Raw genomic sequence first — 21,643 nt, forward strand, 5'->3', positions numbered from 1 at the left:
GAACATTTTGTTGCTAAACTGAAAATTTTAACAATCTCCGGGGAACGGAGAAATGTGTAGACATTTCACGTTGATGACTTGTAACCATCAGTGAATACAGACAACGACCACATACAACAATCACCACAACAACCAAAACAGTCTCGCAAGAAGCAAGTCACATCAAACTGCTGAATACAGGTCAGCAGTGATTGACTGAGCCAGTTTATTGATGGCTGGATAATAAAAGTGTTTACCGAAGCCATCATTCAGAGGCTGGGCAGCAAATCAAGAGCTCCCATCGATAACGCCACACACAGCCACAAACAATTGCACTATGATGTCCAACTCAACGCATGTCACAGCAGGCATGCGTGGTTTCAGACTGTCTCCACCCAATTTAGCAAAACCCAATTGCTGTCCACCTGTTTGTCAGGTTCTTTTATCTTTCCCTCCCTCCCTCCCTCCAAAAAAAAAAAAAAAACACGCAAAAACACAATTACCTGCAAAAATACACAAAAACATGGTTACTCACACACGCACCATCTTGTTACTTACTTCTACTAAGGAGCTGCAGGTTGCGGACCTCTTCTCTGACTTGCAGTTGGAGGACTTGTTGGAGGACCTCCTGCCTCAGCGTCTCCTGGACGATTCCCATCCTCTCCAGCTTCTCCCCGTTCAAACGCAGCAATGCCCGCCCTGCCAGGAGGAGGGGTATATTGATTACCTTTCCACATAATTGTAATTACTATTATTAAGAGCGGAGTAATTTAATTTAGCCTATGTATATTTGTCATTTCAATCAATCAGGTGGCAAAATCATTCGCTAAAAAGTTTTTCAGCTGTGAATGTGTAAAAAAAACACAAAACAGCAGCAGGCAAAGTAATTTAAATTTGCTTTATATACTGGATCCAGGATTCAATTTACCTTGGAGTTAACCTGAAATGCAGATAGATGCAAATGCTCTGTATTTGTATAGCACCTTTCTAGTCTTTGCGACCACTCAAAGCGCTTTTACATCAGTTCAGGGTACAGTATCTTGCCCAAGGACACTTCAACATGCAGCCTGGAGGAGCCGGGGATTGAACCGTCGATCTCTCAATTAAAGGGCAACCTGGACGTCTTCCTGAGCCAGAGGACGTGCAGTCCAGATAGATTAAACTCCCTGGTGTTTTTAGAAAATAATTTCCGATCTCCAGACAGACGATACCGATTCTGCATGTGAGGGCTGTGCACCTCCAATAAAACACAGTTTTTCTTTTTTCTTAAAGGGGTTTGCAAATTCTTGCTATGTGCATGTGGGTTTGATGGTGAGACATGAGACTTTTTTGTATGAATGTGAGGGTCTACAGTATCGATTGCATGCCTTGAGAATGTGTTTGACATTTTCTGTGCAAATATGCATTGGTGCATTTATGCTGTAGATTCATTATCTAATTTCCAGGGGTACGGCATTTTTTATTTCTGGTTAGGACTGCAGCCTTCCAATTAGTAACAGTAAAAAGGCTGGCATGCGGAGGACTGCTCAGGCTGGCTGTTTCCTGTGGCTGAGTTTTACTACAGCATTTGGTGGTTAACCCTGGGGACACACACATTTAACATACCATTACCCACAGTAAACAGCTTTTACAACCAAGTTGCACTCACACAAACACAAAGGCAATATGAAAAACTTGCATGTGTGGTAAAAAAGACACACACACACACACACACACACACACACACACACACACACACACACACACACACACACACAGATTCAGGTTACAATGGGTAGGGGAGCTATGTCCTTCACCACTGCAGACAGAAGAGGAATCCATCATACCTACAGCAGCTCTGTACAATGCCCAAATCATAATTAGACTCATTACTCATGCAGCTCACTCTCCACATTATTCCAGTCTTTCCCATTTCCTTCCAGTGGACATCAGTACATGCTGTCTTTCTCTCTGTGTGCATTATCTGTACATTACTGCAGAAGAAAAGTCCCCCAAGTTCTGTTTGCATGTATGTAAGTACTTGAATCGTATGTACGAAATGTCAATAATAGGCCACATTCGTTAAATCATGTTTGTTTTTCCTTTATTTATCCACAGCAGCTAATAAGCTGTATGTCTGAAGACTGCCAGAAAAGAAAAAAGAAAAAAATGAACAAAAAAGAAGAGTCAGTACTCTTATTTCATAATTCAGTCTCTAGGGTGGAGAATAGACTTGTGTATGTAATAGAGTGATTGACTGAGGTAAGTCTGTTGTGACCCTCAGTGGACCCAGGTCTGGGCTAAGTGCTTTTAAAACCACTTGTAAAAACTAATATAACATGCCCCAAGCAATAGTTTGCAACATCTTGGAACATTTGCATAGTAATAGCACTCCTTTGCCAATCCTAAGCCCATGTATCCTAAAATGAAAACTAATATTATAATAATAAAAATTGGGGTTTCATATCAGTTGTCCCTGTGAGCCTAGAGGCTGAGTTATGCTCTAAAACAGTGTGTCGTCTGACCACATCAGAAGTGTTTAGAACTGTTCTGAACAGCCACATTCAAAAGCGGGGTAAAAAAAGCCAGCCGTCACAAAGAGAAGCGAGCAGCCATAATTGCTTAAATATGGGGTAAATTGCGTACATTTCCAGACAGTCTCTCCTGCAAGGCATTCATAGTGTTACATGCAGTTTTACACACGGAAATCGAAAGGAATAGTTGTGTAAAGAATGAAAATAGAAATTCAAACCCTGCCATCGTTTAAACACCAACACACCCGGCCCACTAACAGTTTCATGTTCAAATACTGGGATACCCCAACCCCCCATCAGTGGATGTGGCTGAACTTCTAGACAGCCTTCCCATGTTTTCAAATGTATGACTCAGTTGACTCATCTGCCGACCGATGCATTCTCACAAGTCAAACTGCAGCTCTGTCTATTCCTATCTCCATTTTCTTATTTTACATCACCACTCCACTGTGCATAATGTATAGGTGTAAGAAACCTGCAGAGGCAGACTGAAATAAGATTTCAGCTTGAAAAATACATTTGATTAAACGTCTAGAAAATTCATTATTGAATCCAATCTCTCAGGGTGGTGCTGCAGCAGAAGTCAAATTTTGATTAGCATGAAGGCTCTGGTTTGTACTTTGACTAGTTTCCTCTATCTACAGGGATACAACACTGAGGACACTTTTGTTAACAAAGCTTTGTTAAAGTTAAGTGATTGATACTTTATTATCTCAGGAAGCATCAATAATTATGTGTTTTTTTTCTCTTTGAGATATGATACATAGCTTTCACTGGAGCTAGGCGAGCCAAATGAGGACCGAACTGTCACAGTCCTTGCCTTACAACCAGATGGGCTGGAACAATACAAACAATAGCTACCTCTACTGTGGGCAAGTCTCCACTCCCTGGGAGACGAAACCATGGCAAACCAGCTAGCTTTCATAGTGGTCTAATGGATGTGTGTGTGTGTGTGTGTGTACATGTGGTTTAAAGGCTTTCCCTCCTCTCTGTTTCTAGCACATAGAGTGGAACAACCCATTTTGTGTGAGCACGACTATCTTGGGGATACAACAACAATAATGTTCCATTTTTTTCACAGTTTCAGTAATTTAAAAAAAAAGTTACACACACACACACACACACACACACACTTCTGTACACACTCATCAACCCCTTCACTCCATCTCTCCCACAGCCCTCTTGTGTGCTTGCCAACAGCAGTACCAGTATGTCCTAGAAAAACCACTGCCCTTGGTCTGTGTGTGTGTGTGTGCATGTGTGTGTGTGTGTGTGTGTGTGTGTGTGTGTGTGTGTGTGTGTGTGTGTGTGTGTGTGTGTGTGTGTGTGTATGTGTGCAAATGAGACAAAGCAGATGAATGGAGCTCAAATCAATTCCCCTCAGACAGACTTAATACAGCTCCTAATAATTGCCTGCAGATAGGGAAAGTAGTGCTGTCAAAGGGAGAAAAGAGACACAAAAACAAAAGCTGTTTCAATAGAGATCGCTTCTCTCAATTTGGCTTCAAAATAAATTGCTTATTAACGATGTCTGTGGGCAAATGGGAAGCAATTCTGCCTTGGCTAGGACAATAATGACACTTAAAACAGTCTGAAAAGCAACCCAAGAGGGAGGAAGGTAAAGACTTCCTTAGAAAAGAACAACCTTTAGATTAAACCTTTGATAGTAGACCATTTCAGTCCATGCTGTCCCCGAAGGCCTATACTGTATTACATTTCTTTCAGCTTGTACATACAGCAACAATAAGGTAAGTGCGTAGCCCTGTAGCACATTTACCATTCGCTTTATTTCACTTTCAGTATATATTCTACAGTGCATTTTCCCCATCCTATCACCCTCATCTGTAATTTCCACCAGATATAAAATTGTGACCTGCTTCAGGATATATTATCTTGATAAGGGAAATAGAATATTGCTGCAAGGTGTGAATTCATGCAACAGCAGCTGGAATGCAATCCAGTCCTCAAGACCACATCTGGTGGTGGTGTAGCTTGTTCAGATCAGATCTCAGTCTGCATATACAATCTATCCAGCTTGCAATGCAATAGACAGCTTGCAGTCTTGATAAAGCATCTGCACATGAGGATAGCAGGTGACAGTTTATTGCCTATTCCTGTGCAGACAGACTGTAGACTAGAAAAAGATGCATAAAATAAAAACAGCTGGTGAATGCGAGGATTGGGATAAGGTGTAATTATTCTCATCTAGTTACAGATCACATCAGTGATACCAGGTGAAAAAAGGGCCTCTGTCACTAAATCACATAATGCCACCATTTTTACTGCTAAGCATTAATTATGCCAAGTATTATGAATCTTCTTTCCTTGTGCTTCTGGTACGCCACATTTGAGCATTTTACAATTATCCTGTAATTGCCACTTCTGGCCGCAGTTTAGCAAAGTTACATAGGAGCACTCTCAGTAAAAGTAACAGTACCACAGTGTGAAAATGCACCTTTACAAAAAAGGTCCTGTATTAAAAAATTGCATTAAAAATTTAAAAATACTTATTACGCTAAATAGACCCTTATAGCTTATCATATATTTAGCATGCAAAACATTCATATGCAAAATAATAGGTATTTACAGCTGTCCTATAAATGTAGTTCAACATTTCTCACTGAAATGTAGTATAAAGTTGCACAAACTGGAATATTCAAATAAAGAACAAATACCTCACAACTGTCAAAAACTAATAAGAGGTTTGTCAGATATTTTGTTTTCTGCAAGTGGATGAGCAAGTAACGCGTTTGGAGTTTGCTTCATTGGACTCGCTTGTTAATAAGGAGATAAAATCACAGGTGTGGTATACTGTAGGTGACACAAATTCATCATAAGCGCCACATGCATTACTGTGTGGTGGAACAGAATCATAATCACATTGCACACGTAGTCTGACAGTATATTTCCTGCTTTTGACCAGCACCCATCTTAATAATCTACATCTTGTCTGCTACTACTAACAATATTAGTAATATAAACATACAGAACCAAAAAAACAAAATGAATAGAAGTACAGCAAAAGATAGCATAAATAGACACACCAATTAAATGTAATGCAAAAGCAAGAGACAGTGAAGAAGCTACACTGATCTCCTAAGGCAGCTTTTTTTTTACTGTAATGGTGCCCTTACTGAGAGACTGAGAGAGACACAATTATCTTTGGGTCACTGAACTAATATGATACAGACACAGAATCTATTTCTCAACTGCTGGCAAGGTCCAGCATCCTTCTGTGTATAAAAAACACAGAGAATTTGTATGTAGAGCATTTATTGATGTGATCCTTTGATGCTGACCATATGCATCAACAACAGAAAGACATATTCACCCAACATTTGCATAAGAAAACACAGGAACTAATAATCCAGGCAAAAAGGAATCCAGCTGGACATCAGCAAGTGAATACATAAGGATAATTGGATCTGAGCCTCCCTCTCTGTCCCTCTCTCTGTTTGAGAATACATAAATAAAAATGATCAGATCAGAGCTACTGTAACTATGACTATGGCACCCTGTTAACCCTAAATCCAGTGTTTGTGTGTGTGTATGTAGTATGTATCTGTATGCGCTTGTGTGTGTATGCATGCAAACGAAAGTGAGTGGTGGCTGACCCTACGGCACAGAACAGCAATCTGTTCTCCGGGAGACAAGAAACTGCTCTACCGTCTGCTCTGTCAAGGCTGTAGATGTGTGTGAATAAATGTGTAATTGTGTGTGTTTGTGGCAGTGTCTGTGTATGCATTTGTACGCACCTGCTCATGTGTCTGTTGGTATTAAGGTTTGTGTGTGCATGCACTTGCATGCATTTGTGTGGGCTTGCTTACAAATAAGCGTGTGTGTGTGTGTGTGTGTGTGTGTGTGTGTGTGTGTGGAGAGGTGGGTAGGGGTGGAGGGTTGTTTAAACTCGAAACACGATAACCCACCATTTTTTCTGCAGCTTTCCCTTTCTTCTCCAAAAATAGGCTGCACTCCTTTCGTTACCTCACATGAATGCCTTTTAAATCTCCTTTGGAGAGATTTGGGTGTAAACCTGTTTCCAGTTGAAAAAGCTAAGCTGTGGAACCACAAACCTAAAAATAAAACTTGTGTGACATTTGGTAAGCCTTTTATGGCTGTGGTTTGCAATGAAGCATCACTTCTGCGCTTATTAAAAAGGAGCAGAGGTCAATGAGAATATCACCATCAAGCAACAACATCTACAAGACCACTCCTACGTCATTGTCATCAAGTTTGCACTCTTAATAATTTAAAAGTAGAAAATTAGCTCTCATTATGACAGAAGAATCACAATGTTGTGTACAGTACCTGTGATGGCGTGATGGGAGAAAGCCTCTACATAAGTCAGGTAGTTGTGTGGACAGTGTTTCTTAAGCCACTTGCAGACGTCCTGCTGAGTCCACAGCACCACAGGTTTGGACAGACTGGACAGAGTAGGACTGGTGTGATACACAGTGAAGGCTTCACCCGGACGCAACTGAAAAACAGAAGCCGAAAATGTTACATTAACCAACGCATTGTACAGAGTCACTGAGTGTATGTGTGTTTCAATTTCCTGAAGTACTTGTACTACATGACAAGTTGGAACATTGCTTTTTTGTTTTTAAAAAAAGATAATCACCTTGTAATTGCTCTACAGTAGCTGACTTAAATGTGCAACGTGGTGGATTTTCTCATTAATGTCAAATTAGCTGGGACGATGCGTTCTAATGTCACAGTTTGCAACAAAATCCCTTCTGGTATTCTAGTTCTAGTATTACACGTAGAAAATGTGCAAATAAAGTAATTTAATAGAAAGCAGCTCATTAAGGGTCTGTAGCCTGCAGTGCTATCTCTCATTCATCACATATACAAACTAACAATGTGCAAGTTACCTTTAACCACTTAAAAATCTGAAAAGGTCGGCTTGTGTGAAACAGATGAAATTTACATAATGAGCGCAAACATAACCCAAATGAACATTAGGTTTAAAAGCTTGTAGGCATATAAGTGAAAACAGATGCTGTTCTTCTGATTAAAAGGGCCACCCAGTTTTTCACCTTTTAACTCTAATTCAGAGAGACAAATGTAAAGCTGCTATTTCCTCTGCATCACCATATTTTCTCACATTTATCCAATTCTGTAAAATGTGGCAATTCTTCGCTCTGTCAACAACATATCTTGATACAGTAATTACATTCCATACATCATGTCTACCGGCGTGGGTTGTATAGTATTGTTACTTGACTGGTCTTTTTCCGGAGGTAATTTTTCAGTCAACATTAGTGTGATTCTGTCATCTTTATCTTTCTACTATGGAATTAATACAGTAACATCTTTATTTATCTGATACTTAAGTCTTCTCTCTCTCCTTCTTCACAAACCTTCTGCTGACCCTGAACGTTATCAAAAATTTTCCTTTGTGTGTCACGGCCATGTGCGGGGAATTAATGTGGACATTTAATAAAGTCACAACCAGTTCATATGGGCAGAAAACACAACCCCTCCTTGTCCCCTCAGCTCTCTCTCTCTTGTGGGACTTACTCTCATATCTAATCCATTCATTCATGCTCTGACTGAGCCAACTCCAAAACAAAGGCTTTGGCTGATTTTCAACAGAAAAACACAGAACTGCTGCCAAACGTTCCACTCCATAACTGACTGCATTTAATGGGATTATGTATGCTGAAATGTCATACACACAAATGCAACTGGAACACACTCTTGTACCTTAATATCCAATGTTCTCCCCGTTATGTTCTTGTTAATGACACATAGATCTGCTCCCGGAACGTCTTCACATCTCAGTATGTGATAGAGACAGGTTTCTAACTATTTACATCTTTGCCTGCTGCTTTAATGATATCTCCCCCTGTCAATCTAAGCACCAATCAGCCCTATCAGGTTCTGGCTGGTCTACCAGCGAAGTATGTTCTGCTTTGTAGGCCTTAATTGAAAACATCTCCATTCCTCCACTCCGGTGTGTTTGCTCGTTTCTTAATTACACACATACTTCTAACCCGACTCATTGGAGCGCTGAAACCATTTTAATAACCCAAATTTACTGCTCGCCCCCCCATCATTAATTGTGATTGAGCTGGGAGAGGTGTGGAAATGCTCTCTCTTGTGGATGATTGAGTGTGGACAAGAGAGGATAAAAGTGTTCTCTCATCTTTGGATGCCCATTTCGTCTGCCTGCAATGAAGCTGCAATCCTGCTGATTTAGTCCCCATTATCTCAACAATCCTCATATTGACATAGTTGAGTAAACATTGGAGTGGGGGCTGCAAAAGCCTGGACAATCATTTATGGTACATTTAACAAGACAAATAGGTCTTTGGTAACAGGACCTGCTATTTGCACCGTCAGGTCATGATCCTACGACCTGGATGGGTAAGAATCTTCACAGAAAGACAAGAGAGATTGGATTTTTATACTTACAAATGTGTTTTCTTTCTCTCTTGCTTTGTTGGTAAGATGTTAGATGAGGAGATCGATACCACTCTCATGTCTGTACAGTATGATGCCAGCAGCCGCTTAGCTTAGCATTAAGACTACTGTTTCCAGTATTTATTTACTAACTGGCTGCTAGCTGTATTGTCACATTTACTGTATACAAGCATACTTTTCCTTGTGTCTCCATGGTACATAAAAATTATTTGCTTTGGGATAGAGATGTTAAACGGGTCGAGGTAATAGGATAGACCTGTGGGTGTTGGTGATGATGGTAAGGGTTCTTCAGTTCTTGCTCGTCAATGCTCATTATTTTTGTCGTTTAACAAACAGTGTCTTTCAGCAGGATAATGTGCCCTGCCACAAAGCTAAAATGGTTGAAGGTGTTGACTTGGCCTCCAAATTCCCCAGATCTCAATCCAATCTAGCATCTGTAGGATGTGCTGGACAAACAAGTCAGATCCATGGGGGCCCCACCCCGCAATTTAAAGGACTTAAAGCATCTGCTGCTAACGTCTTGGTGCCAGACACCACAGCACACCTTCAGAAGTCTAGTGGAGTCCATGCCTCGACGGGTCAGGGTTGTTTTTGAGGCAAAAGGGGGACCTTATGGCTGTATGTTGCACTTATGAGTGGAGATCACAGATAGTGCAGTTATAGATTCAGCAGGCAGATTCATAATAAGACCTGTACGTATGAGAAAATAAATTCTCATAAATAGTGTATATATGCTCCTAAAAAGATGACTCAACATTCTGTAATAACTTGTCTTTAATAGGGACTACGCTACATGGCATTGCATCATCACAGAAAATATAAAATCAAGTGCTACAGAGGCATCCATAACAAAGTACCCATAACAAATCTGGGAGACAGATAAAATCTTCTGCATATAAGTTGTAATGATTAATTATTGAATATTTCATGACTCACATTGATTAACTTTCATATAACTGTGCAGTATAAGTCATGAACGACTGAATGAACTACATAAAGACAATGAAAAGAGAAAGATGAGAAACAGAGAGGGTGAATAAAGACAGACAGAGAATGACAAAAAGAAAGAGAAGACAGCGCGGGGGAGTCGGGACTCTTTGCGTGAGTAATGGCCTTCATCATCAAGAATCCAGACAGAAGGGAAATGGAATGATAGCTCCCCATCATCCCTCCTTCTCTCTTCTTCCTCCCGCGCTCTTCTTCGGCCATCCATCAGACTGTATCTCCTCTGGCCTGTTCTGTCGTCCCTGTTCACCCTTCACTACCTCCCCCACTCTGTCTGAGACCTACTTCTGTCCAGTGGGAGTAGCTCCCTCATTCATTACCTACAGGATGGTGGGGGTTTGGGGACTGGGGGGTGGAAGCTGAATATGGAGCGGAAGTCTAATGAAAGGTGGACAGAGAGGAGCGACAGAAAGAGGGGGAAGGTAATGGATTTGCAGTGATGTTGTAGTGAGAGCCAAAATGGCTGGGACAGTAAGCCTGTTCAGTCCTTAAGTTGCAAAAAAATGCGTGAAATGTCACATTGTTGCCTGTCTGATCTGTTTAGTTTAGTTATCTGCTGGTTTGTTATTGGAGTCTGTGTTTTGGATTTATTCCTAACTGGCGCTCTGCTATGTGTTGGTTTGTGTTCTCTGTTTGGTTGTGATCGGTCTGCTTGTGTTCTGGATTAGTTTGTTATATACAATATTTTGTTTATTTAATATGTACAAAAAATGAGGGAACAAGCAGCAGCAAGACATAATATGTTAATTATTGAGCTTTATAATAGAGGAATATTTTCACATCTAAGCTAGCTGTTTCCTGCACTTTATGCTAAGCTATAAGCTAATTGGCTGACCGTGGCTTCATATGTATTATGAGATGAGGTATCAATCTTCTCATAATTCTTATTGACCATTCCTTTAATTTATACTATGACATCTTTATGGAAATGCACACAAAGACACCTAATCTGTTATAATTAACCAATATGCTATGTTAAGGTGTCTCTATATATTCAACAGGACAAGTTATGTTTCTGTCTTATTTACCAGTCTTCCTGCTTCCTCACATCCTCTTTCTCTTCCTACTCCACATACTCTGTCTTTCTTCCCTATTGATCATTCTGTTTGTTTCCTCAAACAGCTTATTTGTCCTCCCCTGCTTACTTTGTTCTATCATGCCTTTTATCCCCCTCTACTTGCTCCTCATAAATTTCATCCTCTGCGTGCCTGACACACTCCCTCCTCCCTCCCTGTCCCTCCTTTCTCTTGTTTCCTCCCTTCAATCTTTCTTTTGCCTTCACTTCTGTGCACTGAGCAACTTTTTGTCTATTTAACTGCCTGTGTTTCTGTGTATGTGTGTTTGCAAATGTGTGTACATGCACTGCCTCACAGTGTAGCTAAATCAGGGATTAGCCTAAAGTCAGGGGAGTGTGGGGAATCCATAAAATTCACTCTTTGTGACCGATAACACCTCTCTTCCGATGCCTGCCTCTGTCTCTGCACATCCACACCCTGCCTGACATTGATCAATGATGTAACGCCAATTAGCAGTACAAATCTGAATGTGTGTGGGTGTGTATTTGAGTGAGTGAATCTACGCTGCTCACAAAAATTAAGGGAACACTGAAATCACACATGAGATCTTGATGGCCAAAAAAAGTTCCAAAGCTTTAATGTACATTGTATAATTTGTTGAGAACAAAATGACATAACAAATGTCAATGGAAACCAAAATTACAGAATTAAATCGTTAATTCAACTCGCCTGACTTTAATCACGGCAACTTATAATTTCTTAGTAATGTGTATGGCCTCCTGTATGCACTCACGGCAAGGTCTGGGCATGCTTCTGATTAGACGGCGGATGGTGTCCTGGGGGATAGTCTCCCTGGAACAGGCCATTAGTGTCAGATGCACCGATAAATAATGGCATAGGTTCTCAATTGGATTCAGGTCTGGAGAACAAGGGCCAGACAATGGTATCAATGCTGTTATCATCTAGGAACTGCCTATACACTCTGGCCATATGAAGCTGTACAGCTCTCTTTGTGTATTGGCCTGTCTCCTGGTATCTGCATGCTCTTGAGACTTCCCTGAGAGAAACAGAAAACTTTCTTGCCACGGCATGTATGGATGTACCATCCTAGAGGAGCTGGACTACATGTGCAACCGGAATGGGCTGCTGGTACTGCCTCGTGCTACCAGTAGGGACAAAGATGCTAGCAAAACAAGAGAACAATCAGTCAGACTGCATTAAAGAGAGCAATTGTCTGTAGCCACTGCCTGCAAAATAATTCCGTTTTTTGTGGGTTATCTTGCTGCTGCCTCTCCAGTGCACATGTTATCGCTTTCATTTGCACCAGAACAGTTGACAATGATTCATAATCGCTTATGCTTTCTAACTGGACAGATTGATATCCCTGAAGTTTAACTGACACGATGTTATACTGTGATGACTAAGTGTACCCATATTTTTTTGAGCAGTGTATTTTTTATAACCTGCACAATGTGTACAGTAGCTTACACCCGCCTTTCCCTCTCTGCTCTATATGTTTTCTTTCTCTCACTTTTCATTTCATCCACAGGATACTAAACACTCCTCTATCTTTTCTGTATGCTTTGCTGTCAAACCTAACAACTCTTTCTTTCCCATCGACTGTACCGATCTACCCCTTGCTCTGCTGTCATTGTGGAATCAAATCTTCAATCTGTCTTTCCAAAAAAGACCCTGACAGATCCTGACACACGATCCTTCATATCTCCTTTCGCACCTCTCTCCTCACTTCTAATTTCATCTTATTCTTCATTCTTCTCCTCTCAGTAACACTGAATCCTCCCCCTAGTCCCTGGCAGTTTCTGTTGCATCATTTAGCACCCCTGTGTCTCCCACTCCTCAGTTTAGCCTGGCGCATATGTGTGTTTGAGTGTGTCATTGTGATTCTGAAAGTGTTTACGTGTGAGCTTACTTGACTGTTCCCATGGAAGAGAGCGTGTGCGGGTGTGTGAACTGTCAGCCGCCGTTAGCTTCGCACAACTCTGCCTTTGGTTGTCCTCAGGACTCGGAGTTTGTAAATGTCTTGCACTCATGCGAATGTGAGTGGACTCTCAGTGGGAGGACAAAGGGCCAGATGGGATTTTCACAAAGCTCTCTATTTAGCACGAGTCAAACATGTGTCTTGGACAGAGCAACACATCACTAAGTGGCAGTACAAGGACAATATAGGCTAAGCATTTCTGCCTCACTGCTCAGCAGCACTCTTATTTATCTCTCCATGTCTCTGTCTTTCAAACCTCTGTTCACTACTGCATCATCACAACCACAGGCATCATTGACCTCATAAGAAATCATATGAAGATTTTCTAATCTGCCTTCTTTAGGGTAAAAGTTTGGTTAGGTTTAAGCATATAAAAATACTTTAGTTTTACAGGAAACCAACAAAAAAACAGGGCTGCCTGTTGCAACCTCCCTTCTTTTTAAGTTAGGTTTTGTGGTGGTATAAAAACATAACGCTATTTCCCGACTTTCCTTCTGAGGGAGGGTAATCATTATTTACGTGACAAAAGGTCACTCGTCAGAAAAAAAAAAGTTGTTTTAAGGTTTTTAACAAACCACCCACACTGTTATTTTTCTGGTGAGCACAGTATCATGGGTTCTATTGAAATCAGTGACAGCCTCTCCAAAAGTCAGGGATCATCATAGTCATTATGATTCAACCTCTGGAGACCAGGAAGGTCGGTCCAAAAGTGATGGACTGACCGACAGCCAGACGGACAGCCAGACAAACACTGCTAACAAGAAGAAAAGATTAGTGTGACTCACTCTGCATTGTTCAATTTGCATCACCAAAGCAGATGAACAGGTCCATAACAACAACAGTATCTAATGGTGAATTCATCCATATATTAATCCAGTTGGTGGCTAAAATAATGAGCTCAACTGGAAACGACCACCCTAAAAATCCAGGGTTTATCTTTATTTTCTTACAAGGAGTGGTCAAAGTTATTGTTTTGTGTAGTATATTTTTACATTTTCTCTCTGTTAGTTCACCGCTTTGTGTTGGTGTCAGCTGAGAAGGTCAGCCACTGTGTTCAGTAATGAGGAGGGGAAAATAATCACAGACCGATCTTTCTCGTTCGCACACCCAGAATGGCAAATTAGTGAATTTGGGCCTTACTACCTGTAACAGGCTTCTGACATGCGAATAAAAGGCACAGTGGCTGCTGATACTTCCTGAATTGTGTCTCTGTTATTCCACCTATTCCCCAGTCTCATCTAAAGGTTCACCCACAAGCTGTGTGTCAGACAGCAAAATGAGTCACCCCCGCGCCCCTCCCCTCACCCCATCTGGCTACCCAAACAACCAATTCAAGGATGGCACAGAGGGTGCGCCAACTACACAATGAGTCATTATTTGGAAAAATCCTATTAGAAGATAGGTGTGCATACAGGTCTGCCTGCAGCAATTTCACAACACAAATGAGATAACCTGTATTTTAACAAATCATTTAACCTTTCATTGGTGACTGCCAGTGTGGGTTGACATTATTTTGCCTGTTTACAGTGCAGATTAACTTGTTTTAAGTGTCATTTTCTTCACCTTCTAGTGCAGCGATCTGTCTTGTTTTAAGACACTCTTTCATTTTCAGAAAATTATCCGGAAAGTGACCACTGTATAGGGACTACATGGAATTATCCTAACTTGTTGGTATTTTTTCTTTCTTGTTTTAAGTAAAACAAGTGCTAAATGTTGAATATTACATTGCGCATGAGAAAAGAAAAATGTCCACGCACTTTGGGAATACATCTGCGTCCACTTATGTGTCCCGAAACTTGGTCAGTACTGCAGAAATATGCTGGGGCCATCTACAGTAATGACAGCCATGCTGGTGCAGGCATGAACACCAATATATATCTTGTCATGCCCAGCTCTGGCACTTAAAGTCATGTTTTCGGTTGTCAGTTGTGCTTGTGCTTTTTGTTGGTGCTTCTTTGCTCACATTGTGTTTCATTTCAGGTCCACCCTTTCACCTGGTTCCTGTCTGCCTCCCTCCTGTGTGTGATCACCCTTCTGACCAAGTTACCAGCCTTTGAATTACCAAGTGTAAGCTAATAAACTCTCGTCACTCGTGCCTCCTGGAGTTGTGACCAGTGGGTTCATTCCTTCCTTGTGGCAGCACTGATATATCTAGGTTTTATATGGGTGTATACATGTGTACGTTCAGACAATGGACAAATTAAGGAACAAACTGAATAAAATAATGGAGAAACATATCAAATACAGATGCTTCTGTGCACAAAGGCTCACTGAATGGTTTGGTGAGTATGGAAATTATGTCACTAAAATGTTACAGCCCTTACAGTCACCAGATCTCAACACATTCAAACACCTACAGAAGACTCGGGACCAACGTATCCCTGTCATCCCTACAAATTATAGAAGATTTAATTTTCTAGTGATGTGTGTGATTGTCTCTGATTTATGTGTATACATGTACACATTTTGTTATTACCAGTACAACTGGTTCTAACTAAGCACATACATTTACTACATTACTAGTCACAGAAGAAAAAAAACCCTAAAACCTCAGACTCCATTCGGGAGCTGCGCCTTGTCACCAGGACCAAAATAATGACAAACAAAGAACTTAACTTAAAAAGTTTTCTGTCTTCCCTGCTGTTACTATTTCTTGTCTCTCCTGACTGTCTGGTCTGCATTAATATGTTTGTGTGTGCATGTGCACAGGAGTTTGCATGGGAGTGCACAATGTGTTATATTAGCTTTGTTAAACAAAAAAGGAAGATTCCCCAGGTTCCACCTTGTATAAAGAAGCTGAGCTGTGTTTCACTTTACTGACTCCCTCATTACAGCTGATGTGTGCACAACCAGTGTAATAGAGAATAATCTAATCATCACTCCTGTGAGAACTGGACACACAAACACCAATCCCCAGCCCGAATACACACACACACACACACACACACACACACACACACACACACACTCACTTGCCCATGAACACATATTATTAAAATTAAAGATGCACAAATGACGGAAAGATTTTGTGACTGCATAGATACACGGATCAGGGAGAGCTGGACTGCTCTCTCAGTTGTTGAATAATGTAAAAAGGGGCTTGTTGCCACAAGGAAATGATAAGCCTTACTTCTCATGGTATAGAGTAGGTTTAATTATCCAGTTTCTGTGTAATCACATGGAAACAGCCTCCCACTCGTCTTTTATTAAGCCTTTTATAGCTGAGGGGGCACTCTTTTATGAATTATTGAGCACTCTTGCAGCACATATGTACATCTTACAGGCTCACTGTGGCAAACTTTCCTAACGGCAGTGGGGAGACTTAACAAATGACCTCTACTGGGCTATCTGCTCTCTTTCATGTGAGGCTGCTGTGTCATATGCTGTTTTAGGTCAAACACATGCAGAATGCCTTAAAATAGATCCTTTTTCCACTTTGTTTTGCCTCTCTCTGGTGCTGCACAGATGGGATTCAATTTTGCACAGGAGCGATGTGTGGAAGTAAATGATGCTCAGGCTGCTATATTCTTACACTGCTGCTGAGACATTGAGCCTACCAAGTAGGCATCGAAATTACTTTCATATCCGGTGTTTACACCAGTCAGTTCTATTAAAGCTGTTGCTGAGCTTTGGGGAAAACATACATCTGCGGACTAAATGAAATGTTTTTAGACATGTAGGACGGATGGTATTAACTGTATATTAATAAGAGTCTATTTTCTACAGTAATGAGGGACTTGTTCTCTTACCACTCCTCTGTTACATAACCAGTTTCTCTCTGGCGGTATCTACCACAGGCTCAGGTGACATCAGCCAAAATCATGTACAAGATAAAACAATTAGACTTCCTTTTACCGCTGAGATTTGACAGCTAGAGATGCAGCACCGACGCTGATGCACAAATGTTCTCTCTTGTCTCTCTGATGATAACAGATTATCTACCACAGTATGGGTTTCCCCCCACCCAAGTCAGGACAGCTTCATAACACCGCTCTCTCTCTCATATGGTTAAAAGAGACTGCTTTGAAAATCCAAAGCCTTTATGAGCTACCAGTTAATTCATACAGGACGATATAAAATTTCGACAAAGCTCCCCCTCAAGGGAAATAATGTTTTCTTAACTAAGCTACTTTAAAAAAAATTCCACTGCTTCATCAAAATATTTCACTTACCACTGTGGCTGTGCAATTTAGTACAAAATCATATATCAGTCACATCATATCAACCGTTCAAGTGAACCATAATATTCATTATAACTTATGTTGCAACATAAAATAATTTATGTTGTAACCTGAAATAATGAGCCAGAGATGGTCTATATTTATATTGCCTGGTAGGCTTTGTTATATCATAATGTGAAGAAATAAAGGAAATAAAATAAACTGAATGTGCAATTCGCTGAACTGATCCCAAGCTACTGTAAAATGTGATTGGAGTGAAAAATTAGGTAGCCTATGTTTTCCTTTCTGTTGCTGTGATTGCCCAGTGGCTGGAATTTATTCCTTTTGAAAAATCTGAAATCAGTGACAGATTATGCGCAACCTGCAGCCTCACAGCAGATTGCTTCACTAGTGAAACCAAGTAGGCTACAGCTTGGGCCTGTGAAGCCTTTCTTTGACATGTTTGCAATGGTCCCAATTTTGAGCTGTCCCTCATTGCCTGAATGATGTATTTTAGCGATCTGGAAATGTGTTTTTGTAAGCAACAACACATTTCACATAAAGTGAAAACACTCCTCCACACTGCCTCAGGTCGGTTTGTGTGGACATCTTTATACCTGAATGCCCTCTGTGCCGGGCTGCTGCAGTAGTTTGACGGTGCGTGTGTGCGCTGTCTTCTGGCCGCGGCCGTCATGCCAGGTTAGGTTGCTGCCTCCGGCGCGACGCGGCAGCTGGTAGCTCAGCTCCTCAGCAGACACCGTGTGCTCCAGGGAGGCACGGCAAAAACTGAAGCTGGACGCCGCTGAGAGGAGAGAAAAGAAGAAGAAGAGGTGAGAGAAACAGAAAGAGACAAGCAGGGGGGAGAAGAAGGAACAGTGATAAGCACTCACTTAGTATTGTCTTTGTTCAAGGAGTTTGCACACACATTGTCTGAGTATCAGGAACAAAAAAAAACAAATAAATAATTGATAATCCTCTAAGAGCTTAACAGGCTGCATTCACTCCAGATTACATGCTTTGTGTACTGACTCCCATACAGCTACAAACAGATGGCTGTATTGGTGATGGTGGTGCATGGTGGTGAGTGCATTATACACAGAAGCAGCGCATGATTTTTGGAATTGTGTCTCTCTTGCTAGATTAGTCCATGATTATTTAAATCCTTCATCATGAATATTTGATTTTTTTTCTTCTCTCTCTGTCTATCCTTCTGTCCTTTTCCTCCCAGGACTAAGTGTTAGCTGTGAGACAGCCAAGCAGACAAGTTGTCAATTCAGGTTCAGAGAACAGTTCTGTAAGAGCCACAGGGCGTCTTCTGCAGTTCAAGTTGAAGTTTATTCTGCAGTGGACAAATTCTTCCATTGCTCCCCTTACCTGGACGCTAATTTAATGGTAATGTGAATGATACAAGAGGATTTGACTGCATATCTGCCAGACACAACAGAAAGGAGACAGTGGAAGTGGAGCAAGGGAATGCATGAAAGAAAGAAAAACAGAGAGACATTTAATTAACCTGGTTATTGTCAGGTTTCTGCAGTAACCTGTTAATAAAATGCCATGTAAACAAGAAACCACCTCAGGGGTTTAGGAGAAATCTGGTTAACACAGAGCTAGATTTGGGCCAGAGAAACCTGATATTTGGTGTATCACCAATGCACTTAACCAGGCTTTTACATGTGACTCTAGGCACAGAAAGTAACACTGTTGCTGAGGAGGGATGAAAGAAAAGATCATTACTCACATTACTCATACTACATCGTTAAAGCAAAAATAATTCAATCTTAAGTCCAACCATAACTGAACCTAGAATAAATAAATTGTAGTTGCACTCAAAGGGTTCAGAAATATGCTAGAGGGGAAATCATTACTAACAAGCTGCAAGTAGATGCAGGGTTGCAGTGCATGTAAAGTGTTCTCCAATTTCCTACGTTAACTGGATTTCTTCTTCAAATCCCCGCTTTTGTGCGTGCATGTAGACGCAGTCATTGAGAGAGAGAGACAGAATTACTGATGATAGAGCTAAAAGTAGAACAAGGCATAATAAGTAGAATAAGGCGTAATAAATGTTGCATTCATTACTTTTAAATATGAAAAAAAGACTCTTTACAACAGAACTATGTCTTTGAGAAAAGCCTTATTTCATTTCCTTCCAATTACTTCTGGATTTCTTTTCCTCCCCCCTGAATGGGGACCAGATAAAAAAAAAGATTGGATTTATTTGAACTGGGTATGTAAAGTTGTATAAGGTCTTTCCAACTGGTTCATCCATTTGTCCCTTTAATTTATGCTGCTTTCTTTATGTGATATTTGGCCCTGTAGTCATGCCCCATCTTCCCATACCTTTAACTCAAAAAGGAATAGGCGTGAACATACAACTAAAATGTATGCTGTCAAAAAACAAAACAACAAAAAGTAAAACCTGCCATTCCTTCCACCAACAAGGGAAAAAAGCCTTCCTGGTTCATTTGTACTTTAGAATTGGACAAAGGACCAATGACACCATCATGCGTCTTGTTGCAGTAGATGAGTGGGATGGGGGGTGGGTGGGACACTTTTTCACAACCCATGAGTTTGTTCAAGTGAGCATTGATGAATTTAAGGTTCCCACAGCCATGATGGAAGAATAAAACAGAGATTGGTGATGAAAAGAAGGAAATGCCTGTCAGGAATCACTGATGTATAACCTTTTCTGCCTCTCTCCCTTCATATACCTCTTTCCCCCATTTCTATATGTTACTACTTTTGTATCTTCTTCGTATGCAGCAGTATTTTTCTTGTTCTCGCTTGCTTGTCTTTCTCCCCCCGCTCTCTCTCTCTCTCTTAGCGTTTCTCTATCTCTGTCTGGTTGTCAGGTCTTTGGGGTTGTCGAGACAAACCAGGCCCAGCCCCAATGTAATTACTGCCAGTCAGACTGAGGGGGAGGAGACAGGAGGAAGGAACGTGGGAAGCTAAGCGCCTTGCAACCCTAAAGACCTGCCAATCTCACAGAAAGAGACAAGAGAAAGCGCAACAGCAAGAGTAAGGCAGACAAGAAAGTCCGGTGCTGTAAATTAGCACTAGATCAGTGCACACTGGCAGTAAACTGATCAAACTGTAGCAAGGTAAAAGAGCTTGGGGAACCACGTTAATAGACCACCAAACAACTTCATTTCACAAGCTGTGAAAGACAGCCCTTTCTAATCATTAGACAGAGACCACCCTACACTTTATCAACGGCACTATGTCGATGAACAAATGCAGCATCACGACTTCCCAGTTCCACTGAAATCTCAATCTCTGCCACGTCGCCAGACCTTGCCACCTCCAGCAGTCATAAAACAAAGACAAAGTGCTCATTTTGAAAGCTTCAATGGACTCGGTCGGCTTAACCTCCTGGCACAGGATATGGCTGAGAATTTAGAGTCAGCCAAAAGCGATTAAATATCCATATCGTCCAACTGAGGTCTCTTTTAAAATGACATTGGAAAGTATGCCTCTACTGGTTGCAGGGAGTCACAGAGCTTAAAGAAATGCATTATATTCTAAACGAGACTGAGTGAGAGGATTTAGCTGGGTATCTAGCTGTGTTAATGCTCAGTGTCTTTAAATGGATCTTTGCGTTCTGGAGTGATTACCATCTTTACCACTCAGCAGGAAGGGTTATCTGTCACCTCTTCTTGTCTGTCTCAACATGCATTTGATCAGCCTAGACAACCACCAATTCTCCGTCGTCCTATTTGTCACTAACTGGTGTATTATCTCTCTCCCTTTCCGGTGACTTTTATCACCTCCAGTTGAGGGGGGGTGGAGGGGGAGGAGATGAGGAATGATGAAGGGTGGATGGAAGGAGGCAGGATGAAAAGTGAAAAGCATGATATGTGTTTCTGCGTTACAGTGAGCAAATAAAAAGGAAATGAGAAGATATGTTGTAGTAGCATTTTTTAAGCTTGGGAATCTGTAACTTCAGCCTCACATGCAGAGAAAAGAATGAAAGAGAGAGAACTGCTGGTGGTAGAGGTGCAAAAATCAAGGGCAAAGTGTCAGACAGGTGTTTGTGTGTGCGTCAGTGTGTGTGCAGAGGGTAGGTAGGTCAAAATGACTCAGCCCAGTGAAGTGTAACCTCATATCACCTCCTCTTCACTGAGCAGCATATCTGCTGTGCAGAGTGGCTGCTAAATCTCGGAGGTATTCCCTTTTGAAAAGGTAATTAAGCTGTTGGGTACGGCATCCTGGAAGGTCGTTCCAAGCTAAATCCCACAGTAGATTAACATGCCATCACTGGACATAACTCATTTGACTCCAAAAGCGAGCATCTAAATTAGTCCGTGTGGACAATTTTGCTGTGTAGGCTTTTTGGAGAAGTTTGATTTTTGCTTAACCTTGGCATCAACTTCAGGGCGCATGTGTGTGTGTGTCCTCTCGCATGAAGGATGAGGCAAACAATGAAGGATGAGGCAAGTGGTCTGGCTAATCCACTTTATTTCAGCCGTCCCGAGAGGGTGCCATGGTGCACTTCAGCAGTGTGTGATATTGGCTTCAACTTCAACTTTTCAACTCAAAAGA

The 21,643-nt window shown here is 41.2% G+C and overlaps 1 protein-coding gene across 1 annotated transcript in view; it reads right to left on the minus strand.

Annotated features, from left to right (window-relative positions):
• samd10b (sterile alpha motif domain containing 10b) overlaps nucleotides 1–21,643 on the minus strand; it is a 51,814-nt gene that overhangs the window by 7,891 nt on the left and 22,280 nt on the right. Inside the window, exons 2-4 of the mRNA XM_046055834.1 lie at nucleotides 17,719–17,903; nucleotides 6,801–6,969; nucleotides 538–678 (exon numbers count right to left, since the gene is read on the minus strand). Of these exons, the coding sequence (XP_045911790.1) occupies nucleotides 538–678; nucleotides 6,801–6,969; nucleotides 17,719–17,903 (495 nt within the window). The remainder of the gene's footprint in view (nucleotides 1–537; nucleotides 679–6,800; nucleotides 6,970–17,718; nucleotides 17,904–21,643) is intronic.

This window comes from Micropterus dolomieu, linkage group LG08, assembly GCF_021292245.1.
Source record: "Micropterus dolomieu isolate WLL.071019.BEF.003 ecotype Adirondacks linkage group LG08, ASM2129224v1, whole genome shotgun sequence".
In the NCBI taxonomy this organism is placed as follows: domain Eukaryota; kingdom Metazoa; phylum Chordata; class Actinopteri; order Centrarchiformes; family Centrarchidae; genus Micropterus; species Micropterus dolomieu.